Genomic DNA, 22,204 nt, shown 5'->3' with positions numbered 1-22,204 from the left:
AGATGTCAATCCTATTAACCTTCAGGAATTTTGCTTGAGCATGAAGTGACACATTTCACTGTTTGAGTTTGAAACTATTGTTTTAAAAAACAATAATTATTTAGTAACACTAATATTTCTTGAATAATTAGTTTAACCATTGTTTGACCATTGTATGACCACAGTTTGACCATTGTTTGACCATAGTTTGACCAGATTTGACCAAAATTCAAAATAACTGAAATAATTATTTAGTAACACTAATATTGTAGAGTAATTAGTTTGACCATTGTTTGACCATAGTTTGAATTTTTTTCGATTTTTTCCATTCTAGATCTAAAAAGGCCCGTAACTTTTTTCTGTTAGGTTTTTGAGGATTTTGAAAATGTTTAACGGGGTTCCCCCGGTTAAATTTGGATGTAACTTTTCGAGTAGATGATTTTTCATATAAAAAACTTTTTCATCCGAGTTCGTATGCAAAAGTTATGCCCATTTTACTAAATTCTAGAGAGATTTTGCAAATAAAGTCGAAATTCATATTGCAAAATTTTTCCAACAACTAGACCATATATCACATGGGAAACTTATTTTCTTTTATTTTTTTGACATTTTCATCATTTTCTTTTTCTTTTTTTAAACTGAAAAGGCGATCCACCGGGGGGGGGGGGGAGTTTGAAAATGGGACCTTTAGTACCGGTTCGTGCCATGAACCGGTACTAATGCCTCAAACACCATTAGTACCGGTTCGTGGCACGAACCGGGACTAAAGGTCTAACCCTTTAGTCCCGGTTGGTGCCACGAACCGGGACTAATGGGCATCGCACCCTTTAGTCCCGGTTCGTGGCACCAACCGGGACTAAAAGGTCCAGACGAACCGGGACAAATGGCCCACGTGACCCCAGGGCGCACGAACCGGGACTAATGCCCCCATTAGTCCCGGTTCTAGATTGAACCGGGACTAATGGGCTAACCCGGGGTGGACCAAAGCCCTCTTTTCTACTAGTGGGACAACACATAAAACCATTCTGCTTGTTTGCCTCAGCCACTTCGAGAAAAATATGCACGCCCTTAATGTACTCGGAGGTGTGTCTGTCACCATACATCCATTGCCGGTTCATCTGCGTGCATTACGTATAATTATGTGTGTCAAAATTAAGAAAATCAGACAAATATCTATCTAAAATAAGAAAATCAAACAAGTATCATAAAGAAGATAAGAACAAGAGGCTCACCACGGTGGTGCCGGCGACGAGATCAGCGTGGGCGATCAACGGCGGTGAAAACGGGGATGAGGCGTGACGGACCCCTAAATCTAGACAAATCTTGAAAAAAATGGAGCTCCTAGGTCGAGCTTCGAGAGGAAAAAGCTTAACTAGTGTGGCTCGGGCATTACATCGAACACCTCATGTGCATAGGAGGTGAACTAGAGCACCCAAATGCCCTCTCCTCGCCGGATTGAAAAAACAAAGCACTGTGGAGTGCTCTGCCGTGGTGGTGGGTATATATAGGCAAGTTATTTGTCCCGGTTCGTGGCATGAACCGGGACTAAAGCCACCCCTTCTGTCCCGGTTCATGCCACGAACCGGGACCAATGGTTGTGGGCCAGTAGCGAGGACCATTGGTCCCGGTTCGTGGCTCGAACCGGGACAAATGGTTCTACATGAACCGGGACCAATGCCCACGAGGCCCCGGCCGGCCCCCTGGGCTCACGAACTGGGTCTAATGCCCCCCATTGGTCTCGGTTCTTGAAGAACCAGGACTAATGGGCTGGCCAGGGCCGAACGGTAGCCCTGTTTTCTACTAGTGTACCATTCTTTGCAATAATTAAATTTTATTTGGACTAACATATTAATGAAGTTTCTGGTGTGAGTTTATGTTTTTTTAGTGTTTTTTATTTTAGGGAAAATGGATATTCTCCATCACGGGGAATTTAAAAACAAAATATGAGCGGAGTTTAAGGACCGGAAGAGACTAGAAGCCAGAAGCTCAGGCCCTAGGGGGCATGTGCATCTAGGTGCTAGGATGCCCAGAGTGGGGTCCTGAGCCCACCAGGTTTCCTTGTCTACCTCCGCCCCCTGACTTATATATTATACCAAAAAACTCAAGATACATTTATCGTGCAATTTTTCGTTGATGCCACTTCACGGTTCGAGGCGATTTGATCTACAAAATCCTTCTAGGTACTCTGTCAAAAGGGAAAATCAGCACCATCTTCATCAACATCAATCGCCGTTGCTCCCATGATGATGTATGGTGCACACGAATGCGGTGACGAGTAGCCACAGGTCCAACGAGGTCGCCATGTAGAAGTCGTTGTTCATCTCTGTTGTGCTGCCTACCTATGTTTTGGGCTGGGCCATCCAAGGAGATGTCCCTCAAGATCTGCATTGAAAAGATGTGATTCTGATCTAAATTAAAAAAATTAAGGACATGCAACCTACGATGTTCCTATTGCTAGTTACTGAAACTGCACATGTGCTCCTCCACCCACAACAGCTTGTCGATGCCTTGGAGATACATCCCGTTACGGTCTCACGGTACCCATGCCATAGCAAAATGATATATCCTCCTCCAACTAGCAATTGCTCAATCTTCCAAGCTTCTTCTCTGTGTTGCAGTCTCGACCTCAATCACCACTGGCGGAGCTAGACAAGATACCGGGGAGGGGGGGACATAAAACATGGATGTTTGAGGGGGCCTAAGGCTATAATTTTTCTAATCTAATCAGTCCCTAAACCTTTTTTCCTACTTTTTGCTAAGGCTGGGGGGGGGGGGGGCACAGCACCTGCATCAATGCACGTAGCTCCGTCGTTGTCAATCACCTTTCTCTTCTTGGTCCACCTCTGGCCTTGCCTCCATTGAGAAGTTGAGGTCCTCAATGCTAATGTGATCTTTCACGGTCGAACCAGTGAAACTTTTAGAACTCTTCCACTGGCAAATCATGTTGCACACTATGTCCAAGTGCGATGACCTCAACAAAAGAAAAAGAAAACAAGTTACATTCGAGGGATTTCCTTGGGTACTTGGTGTGCCCTCGTGTCGGCGTCAGAGTAAAGGGATTGGAGGCCGGCGCATGTTGTGAGGGGGGAAGATGAGGCGGCCTACGGGTCAGCGGCTCTGCCAGTTTCTTCTTCCTCTTCAACAGTGCAGTGGTCGGAGCTAGATGCCAGGTAGCAGGAGGGTGGCCGGCCGATTATTTTTCGGTTCGCCAGGAAAATAAAAACACCAAAATGGTATCGGGGATGGGCCTTTAAATCGCCATGTCTGTTGGGCCCACAGAATTTTTTGGATGCCTAAAAAAACTACAGATTTTTTGGGATAGATTAGAGTTGGTCCTAAACCTGGAAACTGACCTAATCCTAAACATGCCAAATTTTATTGTCAAAAAATTCTTTGAACTGACCTAATCCTGAAAACTGGTAAATTATATATTTAAGTTGGAGAGACTGGCATGGTTTATAACTCAGAAACTGCAAACAAATGATTTTTAATGGAAGAGAACCCTAGATGACTTGTGTGGCTTACCCTGATGTCGATTACGTAATTACAAAATTGGGGTTTAGTGATGGGGTTGTGGTGCGGCGTCATTGTCTCGTGAGGAAATTCGTTGTAGCTCCACACCGGTTCATGTCATAACTTGTCGTCAAGATTTGATATTTCCTTTCTCATCGGCTCCATCTTATGGTCGTTCGGTCTTTCTTTAACTTTATTAATAAGGGCCAGTAATTATGACAGATTGGTTCGGTACGTACTTACTATTTTGTTTTCCCCCTTTCACAATAATCATGTGATGAGGTTTTTATTAGCCTACGATGGATCATATAAAATTATTATTATTTATAATGAACACTTTTACTTATTTATGGTTCAATGTTTCATTAAATCGTAACTAGTTATTTCACTTAAATTCTAGTGTACACTATTAAGTATTATTTATTTCAATTGTATATGACAACTGGCATAATTGTGTTTGTGATACTAAAACTTGAATTATGCTATTTATAAAATTCAAATATCAATTCTTACAACAAGATACACCGATGCTAAGCTAGAACAATGTTTGCATGTGGACATAATGTTTTTCCGAATATACTTTTGACATTTCACTAATCTAAGAAAATCATCTATACAAGGATGTCAAAATGACATTTATTGAACAAACAACTTGTGCCTATAATGTTTATGTTTTGTTCGTGCCTATTTTAGCATATTTAAATATGTTAATAGAGAGTTCTACATTGTACAACCTAATCAATATCGTCATAGGGTCTGCAGTAAAAGATTATCTATATTCACTAATACATAAATGTAAAACATATGAGCTCTCAATAAGTGGTTGACCCTCGAATCTGTATTCACCCTCACTAGTTAAGAGCGGTCCACTACTACAGATTGACCATCTATTGTGGTTACTTAATCTCGCCACCAGCGATTAAGCCGCTCGTCAATAAGCAGATGTTGGCCTACTATTATGTCCTAAGAGTATCTATAATTATAGTGTTCATGCTATATTCCTACCATTCTTTGCAATATTTAAAGTTTATTTGGACTAATGTATTAATAAAGTTTCCGGTGCGAGTTTATGTTTTTTTAGTGTTTTTGGTTTTACGGAAAATGGATATTCTCCATCGCGGGGAAATTAAAATCAAAATATGAACGGAGTTTAAGGACCAGAAGAGACTAGAAGCTGGAAGCCTAGGCCCTAGGGGGCATGTGCATCTAGGTGCAGGATGCCCAGAGTGGGGCCCTGAGCCCACCAGGTTTCCTTATCTACCTCTGCCCCCTTCGCTCCCCTTGGGCTTATATATAGCCAAACAACTCAAGAAACATTTATCGTGCAATTTTTTGCTGATGCCACTTAGCGGTCCGAGGCGATTTGATCTACAAAATCCTTCTAGGTACTCTGTCGGAGGGGGAAATCATCACCATCTTCATCGATATCAATCATTGTTGCTCCCATGGTGATGTATGGTGCGCCCGAATGCGGTGATGAGTAGCCACGGGTGTGACGAGGTAGACATGGAGAAGTTGTTGTTCATCTTTGTTGTGCCGCCTACGTATGTTTTGGGCTGGGACAACCAAGGAGATGTTCCTCAAGATCTACATTGACAAGATGTGATTCCGATCTAAGTTTAATTAGAATTTGTTGAAACGGGAGTAATACTTGATTAATAAGTAACGATGGCTTTTTAATGCTAGGGTAATAGCATGCGCGACAACCAGTATTTTGTTGTACCTGGTTTTTGGTAAGTTGTAGCCAACATAGCGGCGACTTTCAAATTTATGTTGTTCAAACATGCATCCTACAATGTGAGGCAAACATGGCTACCCATTAGGCCATTACTATGCTAAACAGACTAGTAAAGTTGCTCGAAGATGATGCCCCGCGATGTATTACTGCCGAGTAATCAATAAAGCTTTTGAATTAAAAATAAATAAGGACATGCATCCTACGATGTTCCTCTTGCTAGTCACCGACACCACACCTATGCTCCTCCACCCGCAGCAGTTTGTCGACGCCTTGGAGATAGGTCTCGTTACGGTCTCACAGTACCCATGCATAGCACAATGTTATATCCTCCTCCAATTTGCAATTGCTCAATCTTCCAAGCTTGTTCTTCATGTTGCAATCTCGACCTCAACCACCTTTCTCCTCTTGGTCCACCTCTGGCCCTGCCTCCACCGAGAACCTGAGGTCCTCAATGCCATTGTGATCTTTCACAGTTGAACCAGTGAAACTTTTAAAACTCTTCCACCGGCAAATCATGTTGCACACTATGTCCAAGTGCGCTGACCTCAACAAAAGAAGAAGAAAACAAGTTGCATTCAAGGGATTTCCTTGGGTACTTGGTGTGCTCTCGTGTTGGTGTCAGGGTAAAGGGATCGAAGGCAGGCACATGTTGTGAGGGGGGAAGATGAGGCGGCATAGGGGTCGGCGGCTCTGCCGGTTTCCTCGTCCTCTTCAGCGGTGCAGTGGTCGGAGCTAGATGCCAGGTAGCAGGAGGGTGGCCGGCCGATTATTTTTTGGTTCGTCAGGGAAATAAAAACACCAAAGAGGAATCGGGGATGGGCCTTTAAATCGCCATGTCTGTTGGGCCCACAGGATTTTTTGGATGCCTAAAGAAAAAAAGTACATATTTTTTTGGGATAGATTAGAGTACTACGCGCTCTTAAACCTGGTCCATGCGCACCCTTATCTCCTCTTGCTGCCTCATACTCGACCCAAAGAGATTCCCTCGCTCTCACACACCCAGTGATGCTGGCCATCTCGCCGCGCCAATGGCATCCATCCCCTCCCTCGCCGTCTCCGGCGCCGCCACTGCCGTCGCTGCCAAGCCCCCGCCGAGCTCCGCCGGCTTCGACAAGGTGACTTTCCCTTCTATGTTTCATCCCCCTTCTTCTCTGGACCAAGAAAGATTGCCGTGTGCTTCGCTTCAGCAGGACTCATTGTTTTTCCTTTCACCATTGCATATTTGCAGGGCGGTTCTCATCAGAGGAGCACCCAAGCAGCGGAAAATGGCAGATTGGAGACCGAGAGCCCCCCTCGGCCGCTAGATGCCCTGGAAGCAATGAGCATGCTGAAAGACGGCCGGACGGTGCAGTCAGCGATGTACGTGCCTCTGCTTCACCAGTGCGTCCAAGCCAGCGACCGAGGGGGCCTCCGCACCGCCAGGGCCCTGCACGGCCACATGGCGAAGACCGGAACCGTCGCGGACATGTTCGTGGCGACGTCCCTGGTGAACGTGTACATGAGGTGCGGGGCGAGCCGGGACGCGCGCAGGCTGTTCGACGGAATGCCCGACAAGAACGTGGTCACCTGGACGGCGCTGATAACGGGCCACACTCTCAACTCCGAGCCGGCGCTGGCGCTGGAGGTGTTCGTCGAGATGCTCGAGCTGGGGAGGTACCCGTCGCACTACACGCTGGGCGGCATGCTGAACGCGTGCTCTGCCGCGCGCAGGATCGACCTGGGCCAGCAGGTCCATGGCTACTCGGTTAAGTATGGGGCCGATACCATCACGAGCATGGGCAATTCACTCTGCAGGATGTACTGCAAGTCTGGAGACTTGGAGTCTGGCCTGAGGGCCTTTAAGGGCACCCCTGACAAGAATGTGATCACCTGGACGACGATGATATCGTCCTGCGCCGAAGATGAGAACTACCTGGAGCTTGGGGTGAGTTTGTTTCTTGATATGCTCGAGGGAGGGGTGACGCCGAATGAGTTCACGTTGACTAGCGTCATGAGCTTGTGTGGCACGAGGCTGGATATGAACCTCGGCAAGCAGGTCCAGGCTTTCTGCTACAAGGTTGGGTGTGAAGCGAATCTTCCGGTGAAGAACTCCACAATGTACCTCTATCTCAGGAAGGGCGAAACGGACGAGGCAATGCGGTTGTTCGAAGAGATGGACAGCAGCAGTATTATCACGTGGAATGCAATGATCTCCGGGTATGCTCAAATCATGGACTCGGCAAAGGATGACCTCCATGCTCGTTCCAGAGGGTTCCAGGCACTCAAATTATTCCGTGATCTCGTGAGATCTGAATTGAAGCCAGACTTGTTCACCTTCTCAAGCATCCTGTCAGTATGCAGCGCCATGATGGCCTTGGAGCAGGGCGAGCAAATCCATGCAAACACGATAAAGACTGGATGCCTGTCGGATGTTGTTGTGAACAGCGCGCTGGTAAACATGTACAACAAGTGCGGATGCATCGAGTGCGCGACCAAAGCCTTCGTCGAGATGCCAACACGGACACCTGTCACGTGGACCTCTATGATTTCAGGGTACTCGCAGCATGGCCGGTCCCGAGATGCGATACAGCTCTTTGAGGACATGATATTATCTGGCGCCAAACCAAACGAGATCACATTCGTAAGTTTGCTGTCAGCCTGCAGCTATGCTGGTTTAGTCGAGGAGGCTGAGCGCTACTTTGACATGATGCGGAGTGAGTATCATATAGAGCCTCTTGTGGACCATTACGGGTGCATGGTTGACATGTTCGTGCGATTGGGCCGGCTGGATGATGCATTTTCCTTCATCAAGAGAACAGGCTTTGAGCCGAACGAGGCCATCTGGTCCAGTTTGGTAGCTGGATGCCGGAGTCATGGGAACATGGAACTTGCTTTCTACGCCGCTGATAGGCTCCTTGAGCTCAAGCCGAAAGTGATTGAAACATATGTCTTGCTGTTGAACATGTACGTGTCTACTGGTAGATGGCGTGACGTCGCCAGGGTGCGGAAACTGGCCAAACATGAAGATGTCGGGGTTCTCAGAGACCGTAGCTGGATTGCAATCAGAGACAAGGTGTATTTCTTCAGAGCTGATGACATGACTCACCCACAAGCTACAGAGTTGTATCTATTATTGGAGAATTTGCTGGAAAAGGCTAAGGCCGTAGGGTACGAACCGTACCAGAATGCTCCTGAGTTATTATCTGACAGCAAGGAGGGCGACGAGGACAAGCCTGCTGCTGCTGCAGGTTCACTAATAAAGCACCACAGTGAGAGGTTGGCTGTTGCACTGGGGCTGCTCAAAACACCTCCTGGTGCGACAGTCCGTGTGACCAAGAACATCACCATGTGCAGGGACTGCCACAGCTCTATCAAATACTTCTCACTACTCGCAAACAGAGAGATTGTTGTCCGGGACAGCAAACGGCTTCACAAGTTCAAGGATGGTCGGTGCTCGTGTGGGGATTTCGGTGGTGCGCTCCTCCTGTGATGCCGAAAAATCTCATGCGCACCGCGCTATTCTATTCCGAGAACATGACAATTTTTTGCATTGGAAACAGGTTTGACTTACTCTGAAGAACTTGTTTACTGCAAGCTACCATGAGATGTCCGTTTGTTTGTAGATTTTTGTATGAAAGCATGATTTATTCAGTCGGCATCGGTGACATATGAGTATATATGACCATGCATAAACCCAGTCAGATTTCTGTCTGAGGTATGCTCACATCCTTAGCACTGTAGGACAGTGAATATCTGTGTAACTGTTGTAAATGCTGGCATATTAGGGTCAGGTTTCATTGTTTTAATTCACTCATAATGCTTACTCAAATTTTGAATTCTCTGGCCCATAATTTGAGTGGAAGCATTGTGCATGTATCAGTTTTGTTGTATCATACACACTTTGTGAATTGTAAAGATTATTTGTAGCGTATCTACAAATAATTGGAATATATACACACTGCGAAATCTTTCTGTTCGTCATTGTTTGGAAATCCCAAACAGGGAGTATTCTGTTATCTAGCATTCACTGGTTGCTCAGGAAATCTGATATATATGGACAGCTGTAGTGTTAAGCTCATCTCTGTGCAGAAACGGTTAAGAAAAAGGGAAAGAACATTGTGTTCCTTGCCGTGTTGACATGTTATTTTTGCAGCAGGGGAGGTAGGGTGGCTTGGTGCATCTTACTGAGGTGAACTTTCGTCAAACTACTAGGAATGGTTACCTTACAAAATAAGTTCTTTTAAAATTGGAGGAATATTGATGTGTGTTTAAGTAAAAGTATGGATGTTGTTATTATATACCTCAAGTTTCTGAGCTAAACTAAAACGGCTGTAACCTGAACTCTGAAGCATAAAAATTGGCTTCAACCATTTCAATGGCATATGTACAATCCGTCAGGTCTGGTTAGAACAGCATCAGATGTAGATATGCATGTCAACCTATCTATAATGGGGATGTTTCCCTATCGCTCATTTCCACACAGGCCATTTCGATTGCTCCTGGTTTACTTTCTGGGCATTTTCACATGAATTAGGATATGTCTATTCCTCCATGTACTCGCCAAGTGATGCATACTTCAGGGTTAGCATGTTGTTCATCACTTTGGTTGTATTTCATTCAAGTTAATTTCAGCATATTTACCAATTCATACATTTATTGTTTCATCTCTGTTCCTCAGTGAACTGTTGGGCATGACATATGTCCGTCTTGCCACGAGAAGCTCTTCCCACGGTCTACAATCGCTCCTACATGGTAGAACATGTCAATTAATCCATCAAAGTTGCTTGCTCCAGTCCCATGGCAACCGTGGATGCACTAAAAGGATAACCTACTACCAGAAAGAAGACCACGAGAAGGGTTGCCCACATGCGCCATGCTTCTGCCCTGAAACGAGTTGTGGCTTCAGCGGACCAACGGTGGTGCTTCTGGGCCACTTGTCAGGCAAGCAGCAGTGCCACTCCAAATTCATGTACAACAAGTTGATCGAGGTCCACATCCAGCTGGGACCAACCGTCCTCGCGGGCGAAGACATGATGTGTGCTCCTTGTCGGTGTCATCCCCGTTGACATGCCCGCATGGGGTTGCTTTTGACAGGTGAGTACTTCTAAGTCTTGATTTTTGGACGTGTAGAACTTGTGTTCTTTCAACAGATCTCTATTTTTGGGAACTGCAGTGATGTTCTATCTGATTGCAGAGCACGGTTTGTACTCGGGGCAAAATTATTTGCCTGAAACTGTTTAAAGGTATTACACAATACATTACCCCTCAAAAGAAACTACACAGGCTTTTTTCTGTCACTTGTGCCATCTTACGAGGTAGACAGTCCAATTTACTAACACTGAACCTACATCAGGCTTTTCACATCCTGAGAATGTTGGCTGTTCAAATATATTCAGAGTTAATACCACATTTGTCCTTAGGTTTCTTCAATAAGATTCATTGTACGATTAGTCAATCTAGACCATTGAAACTGGATTGTAATCTTAGATAGTAACTCCATAGTTTCAGAAGAAAAATATTAGTTCTACACTTTTGATATTGCCTGGCACTGTCAGGTACATCTCTATCAGTTACATCTTCTATCAGATGAAATCTTTCGAGTCCTTATTATCTACAGGCAGGTCGAAGAGTCCCGGGAGATGAGCGTTGGTGAGCTTGGTCCTGCTGGTGATCCCGCGCGGCTTCTTCCTGGCCTTCTCCGGCTCCGGTTGCCGGCCATGGATCTGCTCAGCGGCACGCCTCTTGGCCGTGTCGGTGGCCGGCTTCTCGCCGTTCTTCCGGAGCTCCTTCTCGACGTCCACCATGTTTACCGGCAGCTTGATGTCGTGGAACATCTTCTTGAGCTCGGCGTCCACCTCCATCCTCGACCTCGGGTCATCCGGGTAGGCAATCATGTCTCTCTCGACCGGCAGCAAAAAGATGTCGCCTGAAGATTTCAGGGCCTGCAGGTCTTCCAGCACGGATGGATACGCGTCCTCCACCTCCGACGCCGGGAGGCCGTCGGGGAAGCTTCCGACGAGCGAGAGCAGCTCGTCTTTGCCCCTGACGTCGTGCGTGCGCTTGTACGAGTAGCGCTCCCCGTCAAAGCGCACCTTGGGGTTGTTCCTCAGGCGCTCGGCGATGGCGCCATCGATGTCGACGTAGGTTTTCTCGTTTATCTGGTGCGCCGTGAGAGCTTCCCTCGTCCTCTCGAGCAGCGCGATGACATCTCTGATCTGTTTTCCGACGGGGGACCTCCTAACTTCATTGATCTTCTGTAGGCGTGCTGTGTCATCGGAGAATCTGATCTGTGCTCCGGCGGCCAACTTCCTCGCGGTGTTGGTCTCTTTTAGCCGCGCCGTGTCATCGGAGATTCTGACGGCAGGCACTGGCGGCGATGGTTTAGCCGCCGGCCTTGGAGTTGGAGCTGCACCGGGTTGCTGCTGGGACGGCGACGGCCTGGTGGATGATGATGATGAAGAAGTTTTTGCTGCGGCGATGGCGGATAGAGCCGCTTGGTTCCTCTCCTGCTGCAGCTTGAACCTGGCGAGGCCATCGTTCAAGGCCATCGGTGCGTGGGTCAGTCCTTGATCAAGGAAAGAAGATGGTCGGAGCAGTACGGCGGCGAAGCGTTTGAAGCGCGCTGCAGACGGCGACGGTAGGCAGCCCTGCACGAGAGTATATACTCCTTATTATAGACGGATGAGAGGAGGCAGCGACACGGCTTCGGATTCAAAATAAACGGAGTAGACGGCTTCGTGTGCAAGACGGTTAAGGGCCCGTTCCTTTGGTGGCATTTTTTGGAAGCCAACCAATTTTTTGTATAAGCCTAGTACTACTAGTTAAGTCTTAATTAGGCGAACCAACTTGTGGTTGAATGGTTAGAGGGACTGTGGTATTCCCAGCCCATCAGGGTTCAAATTCCGGTGCTCGCATTTAGCTCAGTCTTTCGGAGGTGCTCATAGGGGTAGGGTGTGCGTGTGTGCGTTCATAGAGATGAGTGTATGTGCGTGTATATGAGCGCTTGTGTCTGTACTGATGTTCAAAAAAAATTAAGTCTTAATTAAGAGGTTTAAAATAAATACATTTGGTTAAGCTTCTAGAATAGACTAGGCAGGGTGCAGCTTATTCTAGAAACCAGCAAAAGAACTGGCCCTCGCAAGAGCTATATCTCGCTTATAGCGAAATAGAAGCTCTCGCTTATTGCGAGATAAAAGAAGGTCTCGCCTCATACATCAGGTTTTCCACTTGTTTTCTAGGTTCTTTTCTTTTTATTTTTTCTTTCTTTTCTCACCGGTTTTCGTTCTTTCTTTTTTTCACTGGTTTTTTTCTTTGTTTCTTTCTTCGTCACTGTTTTTTTTTCTTTCTTTTTTCACTCGATTTTGTTTGTTTGTTTCACATATTTCAGCGGTTTTCTTTGTTTTTTTCTAGGCTTTCACCATTTCCATTCATTTTGCATTTACATGAAAGCAATACTCTAGCCATTGAGTTAAGTAGGCAATTTATCACCACAAAGGAAGACCCATTACTTTGATCGATTATATATTGAATCCCTTTTCTAAGCAATACCTCTCTGTTATTGGTCTGTTTTATACTAAATAGTAAACAGATACAGATCAAAATGATATCCTCTTTGTTTTTTCTCTTCTTTCGTTATTTTTCTTTGTTTTTCTTTGGTTTTCTCTTCTTTCGTCATTTTTCTTTGTTTCAATCTCGGTTTTCATTCTTTTCGCATTGGTTTTCTTCCTTTTTAATTTCTTTTTTCCTTTTCTTTCTTTTTATTGCATCTTGGCTTGACCTGCCTACACACTAAATGTGATTTATGAGCAAAACTTAGACATTCTTTTAATATAAAGAAAATTACAATTAGGTGCTTGGTGGCATGAATTAAGTTTGAGCTATTACAACTCGCAGTCCACATCAAATGCCTTTAAAAATTATCCATATCTAACTGCAATTTTAACATGTTATATATAGAATTTGATCAGAAAAAAGTGTAGAATCTAAATATGATGTTATTTTAAATGTTAACTATTTTTAAAATGCTATTCTGGGTGCAACCTTAATCAATAACGTATGTTTTATCTTTCTTTAGTACCAGTGCTAATCAAGATTTAAAATGAACACTTTAGCCTAATCAGATTGGAGACAAAAGAAACCATCTATAATCACGCATGCTCGCCTCGGCAAAACCTCATAGGAAAAAAAACCACCACAAAAACAAACAGGAAAAAATAGTCAAAACCATCACTAAAATAAATGAGGAAAACCCATCGAAACTACGGCAGAAACAAACAGAAAATACCACGCGAAAAAGCCAGACAAAAACTTCCTTGAAAAAACCGCTCCCCTAAGACCCATATTGGGTCAGCCCATCTGCGTTGCGAGACCTACTTAGGACATGAAACAGGCGACATATAGCTATGGCAAACTTCACCGCTTGTAAGAAGTTTGAATTTACTGAGATGGGCCATAATTGTGGGATCCAAATCATGAATTTACGAGACGGCCCAGATGCGATCCAATCACTATTTACAGTTCAGTCCTTGTCAACGGCTCAATGAACTCTCGGCTACATCCATGTCTAGATGTTGCTCCAAGCTTACAAGACAAAACAACACATTCCAGTAGGGTATTCTATCTAAAGTCATCCTTGCTATCATTCCACTTCCAGAAAATTATCAAAAACTTATCCAATTACCCAACTCCAACAAACAAAATAGATCTCCTCAGTTGTCGGTACCGGCGCCATTCGAGCCAGTATCGAGTTCATGATGAAATAGGAGGTGCAGGCTACTTGAGGCAAACGAGTCGGGTTTTCCACTTATTTACTAGGTTCTTTTGTTTTTCTTTTTTCTTTCTTTTCTCACCGGATTTCTTTCTTTCTTTCTTTTCTTCACTGTTTTTTTTTTCTTTCTTTCTTTCTTTCTTTCTTTCGGTTTTGTTTGTTTGGTTCACATATTTCAACGGTTTTCTTTGTTTTTTTAGGCTTTCACCATTTCCATTCGTTTTGCATTGACATGAAAGCAATACTTTAACCCTCCTCACTTCATTGATCTTCTGTAGCCGCGCTGTGTCATCGGAGAATCTGATCCGTGTTCCGGAGGCCAACTTCCTCACTGTGTTTGTCTCTTTTGGCCGTGCCGCGTCGTTGGAGAGTCTGGCGGCAGGCACTGGCGGCGATGGTTTAGCCACCGGCCTTGGAGTTGGAGTTGGGGAGGGTTGCTGCTGGCACGGCGACGGCCTGGTGGATGATGACGAAGAAGTTTTTGCTGTGGCGATGGCGGATAGAGCCGCCTGGTTCCTCTCCTGATGCAGCAGCCTGAACCTGGCGAGGCCCTCGTTCAGCGCCATCTGGAAGCAGAAGCAGGGAGCACCGATCAATCAAGAGTTTCTAGATTCTGGCCGGGCCACCCTCGTTATACACACAAGACGGAGGAGGAAGAATAAGGAGGGTGTATGATGGCAGGCAACACAGTACCGTCTCGGCCTCAAATTCAAATCAAATCTGCAAAAGGTCGGCGCCGGTCAACTGGGCCTACACATTTTTGGTCCATTGCCCATCATCGCCACTCTTATTCTCTGGAAGACAGTTAAGGCCCGTGGCCACATAAAAAAAAGGGTCAAGGCCCATGTCAGATTAAATTCAACATTTGAAGGTTCTTGTACCTAGTTCTAAACCATGCCTAAAAAAATTCCTATTCCTAAACCGCATATACAATTATACATATAAATATTACAAATTGCATGATACTAAAATGTGAGTCATATGTCATAAAAAAGTACTCTGTGTCATTAGATGCACATTTCAAAGAACTTTTTGATTATATGTTTTGATGACATATAACCCATATTTGTTGACCAAAAATTATAAGTCAAAGTATGACACGAAAAACAAAGTCGCCTTGTATATAAAAACAGAGGGAGAGTATTAAAATGGGAAGGAGAACACTGATTTGGACTTTAGGGAAGGGGGGTTAGAGAAGGAAGAAGAGGAAGGAGCGAGCTCTGTCCGGGCGGTACACCAAGGCGTACAGCGGGCACCTGAGCGTCCCCATGTTGATCACCCAATACCTCGCCCCCAGCCTGTACACGGTCTGGATGGCCGACGGGAGCCTCTCCATGAGATCGGGGACATAGGCCTTGACTTGCTCTGTGGTCATGTCATGTTACCTACGTAGCCCATGGTGAGGTCATTGGCACCGATGTCGAAGGTGTAAAGCACCTTGGAGATCACAAGTGCTCGGGTTCCGGCAGGATCTCGCGGTAGATTCCACCCATGTTATTGTAGATGAACTGGCTCCTGACGATGAACTGCTGGAATTGCCAGATGCGCTCCAACTGTGCGGGGAACACCCCTGTGCTCCAACTGCTTAGATGCGATCCAATCACTATTCTCGAAGGGCTGAAGCCGATCTTTATTAAGGTAGAAATTAGGGAGTACAGGGAATCACAACCAACAATGCAGAGAATGTGTTGAGTGTGTCATCAGGTACAAGCATGAAGCATCATACATGCTGAATGAAACAGCCAGCTGCTTTCAACATCCTAAAATCCTCTAGGACAGACTCGAAAACTTCCTGAACCGAGCTAGCAACAAAGTGAAGGTTCTCAAGTTCCTTTCGATCCAAGTATATTTTTAGTCCCTCAACTCTCTTGATAATATAGAAATGGTCCCTCAACTTCAAAACAGTAAAACTTAGTCCCTCAATTTTTCAAACCGGATAAGTTTAGTCCCTCATACCACTTATGGTTTCGTTGATCATGTGGGATGGTTTTGACCCTCGTGGCCGTGGCAGCTTCTGCGAGGGAAACGGCCTGCTGGAGCTTGGCCAGCGTTCACGCCACCTCTAGCTTGGTCACCGTACTCGCCACATTGAGCTTTGACGAGGCATGGGCGCCGGCCACGGCGAGGCCGATGAGGTCCTTGGCTGGCACCGCGTTTCATTGACATTAAGCTGAACACCACGGTACAATTTATTTTGCATCGCCATTTTTTTCTGGTTCCTCATATCAATCGAAGCTAGCTACTACCAGGTTGATGGATTCCTCCAGGGTAAATCGATTATCTAGCATGCGTTGCTTGTGTACGTATGCATCTCTCTTCGTGTAGCATGTACTGCGGTACCTAGCTCGGAAAGAAATCGAGCTAGCCGTGCACCTTGCCGGAAAGGACGCGTCCCGGCTAGAAGTACACAAGTAACAGATGCATTCACGATTGGAGCCCGCGCGGACCGGGGCAGCCGCCGTCGTCCTACCGGCCGGTTTGAGATACTGTCCCTGTCCGGCGTCGGCGTCTCCTGGAACAACGGGGCTCGCCGCGTACCTCGCCTGTGGGCGCTACCGTGATGGGAGAGCTGTCCGCGTCCGGGCTTTGGCCCCGTCATGGTGATTGCAGCCACGTCCGGCAACACCACGTACGAGAGGCTGCCTCTGGATCAAGACGCCAAGAATGCGCCATGGACCCGTGCCTGGCATTGGTGCGGAGGAGGAAAAGAGCCGGTGTCGGCCCCCCTCCTGCTCAAGGTTCAAGCTACGACAAGGGCCGTGCAGCCACCGGCCACCGCGAGCTCCTCCCACCTCTCCATGTCTCTCCAATATCCCGATCTAAGTTGGCCTCAGCAGCAAGTAGCCGACGAGCGCAGGTGGCAGGAGCCCACGAGCCAGAGTGTGCGCATCAACTATTCGATGAAATGCCTATTGCGTGGGAAAATAGAACGAAGAAGAGGTGATAGTCAACTCTGAATACTAGGGTCAAAACCATGCCACGTCATCAACAAAACCACCCGAGGGACTAAAGTTATCCGGTTTGAGAAGTTGAGGGACTAACCTTTACCGGTTTCGAAGTTGAGGGACGATTTTTATATTTTCGAGAGAGTTGAGGGACGAAAAATATACTTAATCCTTGTCAAATGCTCAACGGAACTCTCGGCTACATCCATGTATATATGTTTGCTCCAACCTTACAAGACAAAACAAGGCATTCCAGTAGGGTATTCTATGTAAAATTATCCCCAGAAAATTATCGAAAAATTGTCCAATTACCCAACTTCGACAGTTCCAATATAATATACTAGTAACTATAACCACATCGACACAGCTGACAAGAGTACAAATATAGAATGGAGTCTCAGAATTCTACTATCAGATTGAGTAAAGGTTTTCGAACTGAACGGCATACAGCTTGTCTAGATTCATTTCAGCTCGAGGTACACGGGAGAATCCTGGGGAGACCACACGGCGTCTGATAGGAACAGCAACGCACCTGCCTGGTACGTCCTCGTCAGCCGCCCGACGCTCGGTGTCTCGCTGCCGGACACAGAGAGAATGCCAATCCGCGTATGCACTTCGATCTTGTACTTGAAATCCTCCTTTTCGATCGGGTCACTCACAAGGTGGATCAACGACAGCGCACGCCCCGACGGGATGCTCCGGTCGACCACAAGGAGAAACACCGCCCTGCTGCCTAGGGACACCAGGCGGGCTGGCTCGTCGTTGCGCATGCTCAGGGGGTAGAGGCTTCTGGCTGTGACGCGGGTGTACTGGATTGTAGCGTGCTCCAAGTTGATGTGGTCGCGCAGGGACCGGCCATGGTAGGGGTGGCAGCCAGCGATGGGGCAGTGGCATGGGGCGTGGAGGCAGGACTCTTCATGGGCCAGCTTCTCCGTGAACCGGATCGTCTCGGTACACCCGTGCCCCTGGAACGAGCACGGCATGGTGAGGCCGCCGAGGATGCGCCCCCAGGCGTGGCAGCCGGTGCGCTCCAAGGCACACAAGCCGCAACTACTGTGCTTCAGATCGGCGCAGCACTTTAAGCATGTGATATGGCCATTTGTGCACTGCAGACAAAAAGAGAGAAACAGGAACATAAAGTTGTTACTGAAACAGAACAAAAAACATACAAGTGTTACTGAAACAACACAAGTGCTGCTGCCAGATTTGTTACTTACAATGTACAGTAATTGTGATACAAAGCATAGCATCTTCGCAAATTTAGAGTTCATGTATCACTTGATAATGGCTTTCCAAACCTTTGGCACAAAGTCTGTTACTGCACATATATATGACTTTCATGGTAGTAACAGTTTGTTAAATCTGGGTTCTCTCGGTGATCCAGAGAGGCTAAAATTGATTGGCCACACAGGAGAAAAATACATATATACCCAAATTGGCTAGAGAACGTCCACAGGAGAAATGCATACCCAAATGGACAGAACGTCAAACACATAATGAAATGTGGTGTGGCCAATATGCCCACACATCTTAATTAATTTATTAAATTTCCTAGTAGAATCAGAATAAGAAGAATCTAGAATTCTACGACCAACGTACGTATTACAGGGACACCATAATTGATGCAAGAAGAGATTTGCTACAAGTTCACTATCAGAAACAATAATTGTGATACTCTTGGTGAAATCCAGACCAGCCACATGCTGTCAAACGTCAATAGCTCGTACACGGAGTTCAGTTGCAGGGTTAAGACTTTACTAGAATGGATTATTAAGTATTCAACAAGGGAATATTAGGTTGTACTACAGCGCTCCTTTACCTGAAAAATTGGTGGAACCAACGGGCTCCAACAACCAGAGCACTCCAGCAACTTGGGGTTTACGTTGAGAGTGATCGTGGACACCGCAGCCTCGGCCTCCACCGTGACCTTAGCCTTCTTCCCGGAGCAGTTCTCCTCCGCCGAGGCCCTTTCCGCACCAGCCTTCTGCAGATTGCTCACGGCGAAATGCAACGTTATTGATCAGTAATGCAAAAGATGGCTAAGGTAATGAAGCAAAAAAGAAAAGAAAAAAAAGTATGATCGAATTTTCAGAGATTTCAAGGTCCATTTTCGAAGGTTGGTACAGGAGACGTCAAAATGCCCAATTGGAAAATCAGGATTATCTTGGATCAGACAGAGTCAGACCATAGAAATCTGCAATAATCGCTCCAAATTGGGGATATTACGTGAGCGCACGCGCTCCACTCAATTTGCCCCCAAACCCTAAACGTCTGGCCACCGGCGCCCCTCGCCACCGCCACCGCCACCGCCACCTCCACGAGTTTGAGCGGAGGTGCCGGTGCCGCCTCCCCTTCCGCACCTCCGTCAGGCCACGATCACGCCAGCTTCCTCCTAAAGCGGGCAACCTACCAACCCATTCAGCTTTGCGCGCGGTGAATCGCGGCGGCGGTTGCAGGAAGAAAGACTGGACGGAGATCAGAGAGGGAAATGCGTGCAAGGTACTTCACCTTGTCCATGATGGATGGATGGACGATCGGTCGGTGGAGATCTCCCTCTCCCGGTCGCTGCTTCTGAATCCAGTTGCCGTCCCGTCGAGCTCTGCGATTTTTTAGCAGCAGCGGTTGTCGAGGGAGAACGAGGATCTGTTTCCCTTCTCCATACGCCAGGCCCCTTTACCGAAAAAGGCTTTCGCCCCGTTTTATATATAAAGCATCGACCAACAACAACCCGGTACAAACGCACGCCACCACAGCACACGCACACACCCGAGGCAACATACGCCAGGCCCCTTTTGCACCTTTTCTAGTCCAAATTAATAAAATAGAGCCCAAGTTTATCTGGATTTTTTTAAATGTTTGGGTAATAAATAGAGGATTTTTTTGAGAGTATGCAAATTGCGTAGAAGAAGAGAATATCAAGTACAAGATGACTACAACTCGTTGCGAACAACGAGCATAGCACAATTCCACATCCGGCTAGTCCAAGGACAGCCACCCACGAAAACACAACCACAACGCAAACGAGCCTACCCAAAACCGAAAACCTCGGCGCGTCTCGACCTGCGTCGGTCACCTCCGAAAAACAGCCGCTCCCTCCAAGCTTCCCTGTCAACGTAGCATCCCCGTAAAGCCAAAAGGAGGTGGCAAGAGGATGGCAGGACTCGATCCGACCTGAGAAAGGCACCTTCTTGGAATCACCAGCAACGACCATGCATTGCGCCGAGGAAGAAAAATCAGGGCAAAGGCGAACACCGGAGGAGCGGAACATAGGAACTCCAAGTCTCCTGGCACGATGCTCCCAACAGAGGGACGACGTCGAGGACATCGCCATCGTGCCGATTCAGCGCCGAATCAAGACTTTCGCCCGGAGACAACTGCCAATACCAAGCAAGCGAGGGATTTGGCGACACACTCGACGACGCCTCCAGGGAGGGGAATGACACCCACAGGTGCCATCATCACCGCCCCGGCCAAAACCGGACTGGATTTTCATCCGTAATGCCGTGCAACTCCACTCCTCGGAGGTATGAGCAGTACTAGCCATGATGCCTCGCACCGCCACCACTGCAGCAACCGAGAGAACGTGACCCACACCACCACCATCACAGACGAGGAGCAGCAGCATCACACCAAGGCCGGGCAAGGGCCAGATCTAGCACCGTTGGCCTTCACCCACTCCAGGGGACTGCTACAAGCATGGAGCTCACACGTGCCTCCAGCCACACTCCGGCACCAACTCCACAAGGGCATCAGCGCACGCTCCTCACACAACGGCCGACCAGCCACCCGTTGCCCGCCAAGATCCCTTCCTGGCAGGACCTCCTCAATGCCGCCGCTGCCATGGCTGAGCACATGTTGCCGCCACCAACAGAGCCGATGCTCCACCTACCTCCGCCACGCTACTGCGCCCCTAGATCCGCTCGCGCTACCGCACTTCCGCGTTCCCCGCCGTGAAAGCCACCCACCACCATGGCCGCCTCAAGGACGTCCCACTCCGCGCGAAGGGAAGCCGTCCAGAGGACGCAGCCAGCGCACGCTGCCTTCGTCGGCCGAGCGCGGCCGCCACCGCCGGCGGCGGCGGCGGCAACGGCCGGGGGAAGGGGATTTGGGTTCCTGGTGCTAGGGTTTGGGGGGAGCCTCCGAAGCCGCATGCTACGTCTTGAGCTTGCGTTGATTTTCCTTGAAAAGGAAAGGGTGATGCAGCAAAGTAGCGTAAGTATTTCCCGTAGTTTTTAAGAACCAAGGTATCAATCCAGTAGGAGGCTCCTCATAAGTCCCACGCACCCACACAAACAAACAAGAACCTCGCAACCAACGCAATAAAGGGGTTGACAATCCCTTCACGACCACTTGCGAAAGTGAGATCTAATAGAGATAATATGATAAGATAAATATTTTTGGTATTTTTATGATATAAATTGGAAAAGTAAATATGCAAATAAAAGTAGATGGAAAGCTTATATGATAAAAGATAGACCGGGGGCCATAGGTTTCACTAGTGGCTTATCTCAAGATAGCATAAGTATTATGGTGGGTGAACAAATTACTATCGAGCAATTGATAGAAACGCGAATAATTATGAGATTATCTAGGCATGATCATGTATATAGGCATCACGTCCGTGACAAGTAGATCGACTCCTGCCTGCATCTACTACTATTACTCCACACATCGACCGCTATCCAGCATGCATCTAGAGTATTAAGTTCATAAAGAACAGAGTAACACATTAAGAAAGATGACATGATGTAGAGGGATAAACTCATGCAATATGATATAAACCCCATCTTTTTATCCTCGATGGCAACAATACAATACGTGCCTTGCTGCCCCTGCTGTCACTGAGAAAGGACACCGCAAGATTGAACCCAAAGCTAAGCACTTCTCCCATTGCAAGAAAGATCAATCTAGTAGGCCAAGCCAAACTGATAATTCGAAGAGACTTGCAAAGATAAATTAATCACACATAAAAGAATTCAGAGAGATTCAAATATTTCTCATAGATAAACTTGATCATAAACCCACAATTCATCGGATCTCGACAAACACACCGCAAAAAGAGTTACATCGAATAGATCTCCAAGAAGATCGAGGAGAACTTTGTATTGAGATTCAAAGAGAGAGAAGAAGCCATCTAGCTAATAACTATGGACCCGAAGGTCTGTGGTAAACTATTAAAAACTCATCGGAAGGGCCTTGGAGATGATGTAGAGGCCCTCCGTGGTTGATTCCCCCTCCGGCGGAGCGCCGGTGAAGGCTCCAAGATGGGATCTCGCGGATACA

At 46.9% G+C, this 22,204-nt stretch overlaps 3 protein-coding genes across 5 annotated transcripts; 1 reads left to right on the top strand and 2 right to left on the bottom strand.

The window, feature by feature from the left end:
• The first annotated feature begins 6,147 nt into the window (after nucleotides 1-6,147).
• LOC123068239 (putative pentatricopeptide repeat-containing protein At5g52630) lies at nucleotides 6,148-12,179 on the top strand. Of its 3 annotated transcripts, XR_006431625.1 has the most exons (5): nucleotides 6,148-6,345; nucleotides 6,459-8,769; nucleotides 9,888-9,961; nucleotides 10,048-11,091; nucleotides 11,158-12,179. XR_006431625.1 is itself a non-coding variant. In XM_044490747.1 (2 exons), the coding sequence occupies exons 1-2, from the start codon at nucleotides 6,163-6,165 to the stop codon at nucleotides 8,697-8,699; spliced, it is 2,424 nt and encodes an 807-aa protein (XP_044346682.1). In that variant the 5' UTR covers nucleotides 6,148-6,162; the 3' UTR covers nucleotides 8,700-9,038. The 3 variants fall into 3 exon arrangements, 1 of the variants encoding a protein (XP_044346682.1); XR_006431624.1 differs by having other exon boundaries at nucleotides 9,888-11,091; XM_044490747.1 differs by lacking the exons at nucleotides 9,888-9,961; nucleotides 10,048-11,091; nucleotides 11,158-12,179 and having other exon boundaries at nucleotides 6,459-9,038.
• Nucleotides 10,792-11,757, bottom strand: LOC123067142 (uncharacterized). The gene is made up of 2 exons (XM_044490064.1): nucleotides 11,578-11,757; nucleotides 10,792-11,514 (listed from the first exon to the last, which is right to left on the bottom strand). The coding sequence occupies exons 1-2, from the start codon at nucleotides 11,755-11,757 to the stop codon at nucleotides 10,792-10,794; spliced, it is 903 nt and encodes a 300-aa protein (XP_044345999.1).
• A 5,059-nt stretch (nucleotides 12,180-17,238) lies between the features above and the next one.
• Nucleotides 17,239-19,566, bottom strand: LOC123064322 (putative E3 ubiquitin-protein ligase SINA-like 9). The gene is made up of 3 exons (XM_044487819.1): nucleotides 19,430-19,566; nucleotides 18,741-18,905; nucleotides 17,239-18,027 (listed from the first exon to the last, which is right to left on the bottom strand). The coding sequence occupies exons 1-3, from the start codon at nucleotides 19,436-19,438 to the stop codon at nucleotides 17,383-17,385; spliced, it is 819 nt and encodes a 272-aa protein (XP_044343754.1). The 5' UTR covers nucleotides 19,439-19,566; the 3' UTR covers nucleotides 17,239-17,382.
• Nucleotides 19,567-22,204: the final 2,638 nt, after the last annotated feature.

Source organism: Triticum aestivum, chromosome 3B (assembly GCF_018294505.1).
Source record: "Triticum aestivum cultivar Chinese Spring chromosome 3B, IWGSC CS RefSeq v2.1, whole genome shotgun sequence".
In the NCBI taxonomy this organism is placed as follows: domain Eukaryota; kingdom Viridiplantae; phylum Streptophyta; class Magnoliopsida; order Poales; family Poaceae; genus Triticum; species Triticum aestivum.
The sequence above is the reverse complement of the archived record's forward strand: the minus strand, read 5'-3'. Positions and strand labels throughout refer to the sequence as shown.

Bases quoted from the DNA above. Each gene is read 5' to 3' on its own strand.
- LOC123067142 (XM_044490064.1), bottom strand. From the start codon at position 11,757: ATGGCCTTGAACGATGGCCTCGCCAGGTTCAAGCTGCAGCAGGAGAGG. The intron at 11,515-11,577 runs GTGCCTGCCGTC...ACCGCGAGGAAG, and splicing joins CGGCTAAACCATCGCCGCCA to TTGGCCGCCGGAGCACAGAT.
- LOC123068239 (XM_044490747.1), top strand. From the start codon at position 6,163: ATGCGCACCCTTATCTCCTCTTGCTGCCTCATACTCGACCCAAAGAGA. The intron at 6,346-6,458 runs GTGACTTTCCCT...GCATATTTGCAG, and splicing joins GCTCCGCCGGCTTCGACAAG to GGCGGTTCTCATCAGAGGAG.
- LOC123064322 (XM_044487819.1), bottom strand. The intron at 18,028-18,740 runs GTAAAGGAGCGC...TTTTGTCTGCAG, and splicing joins TGGTTCCACCAATTTTTCAG to TGCACAAATGGCCATATCAC.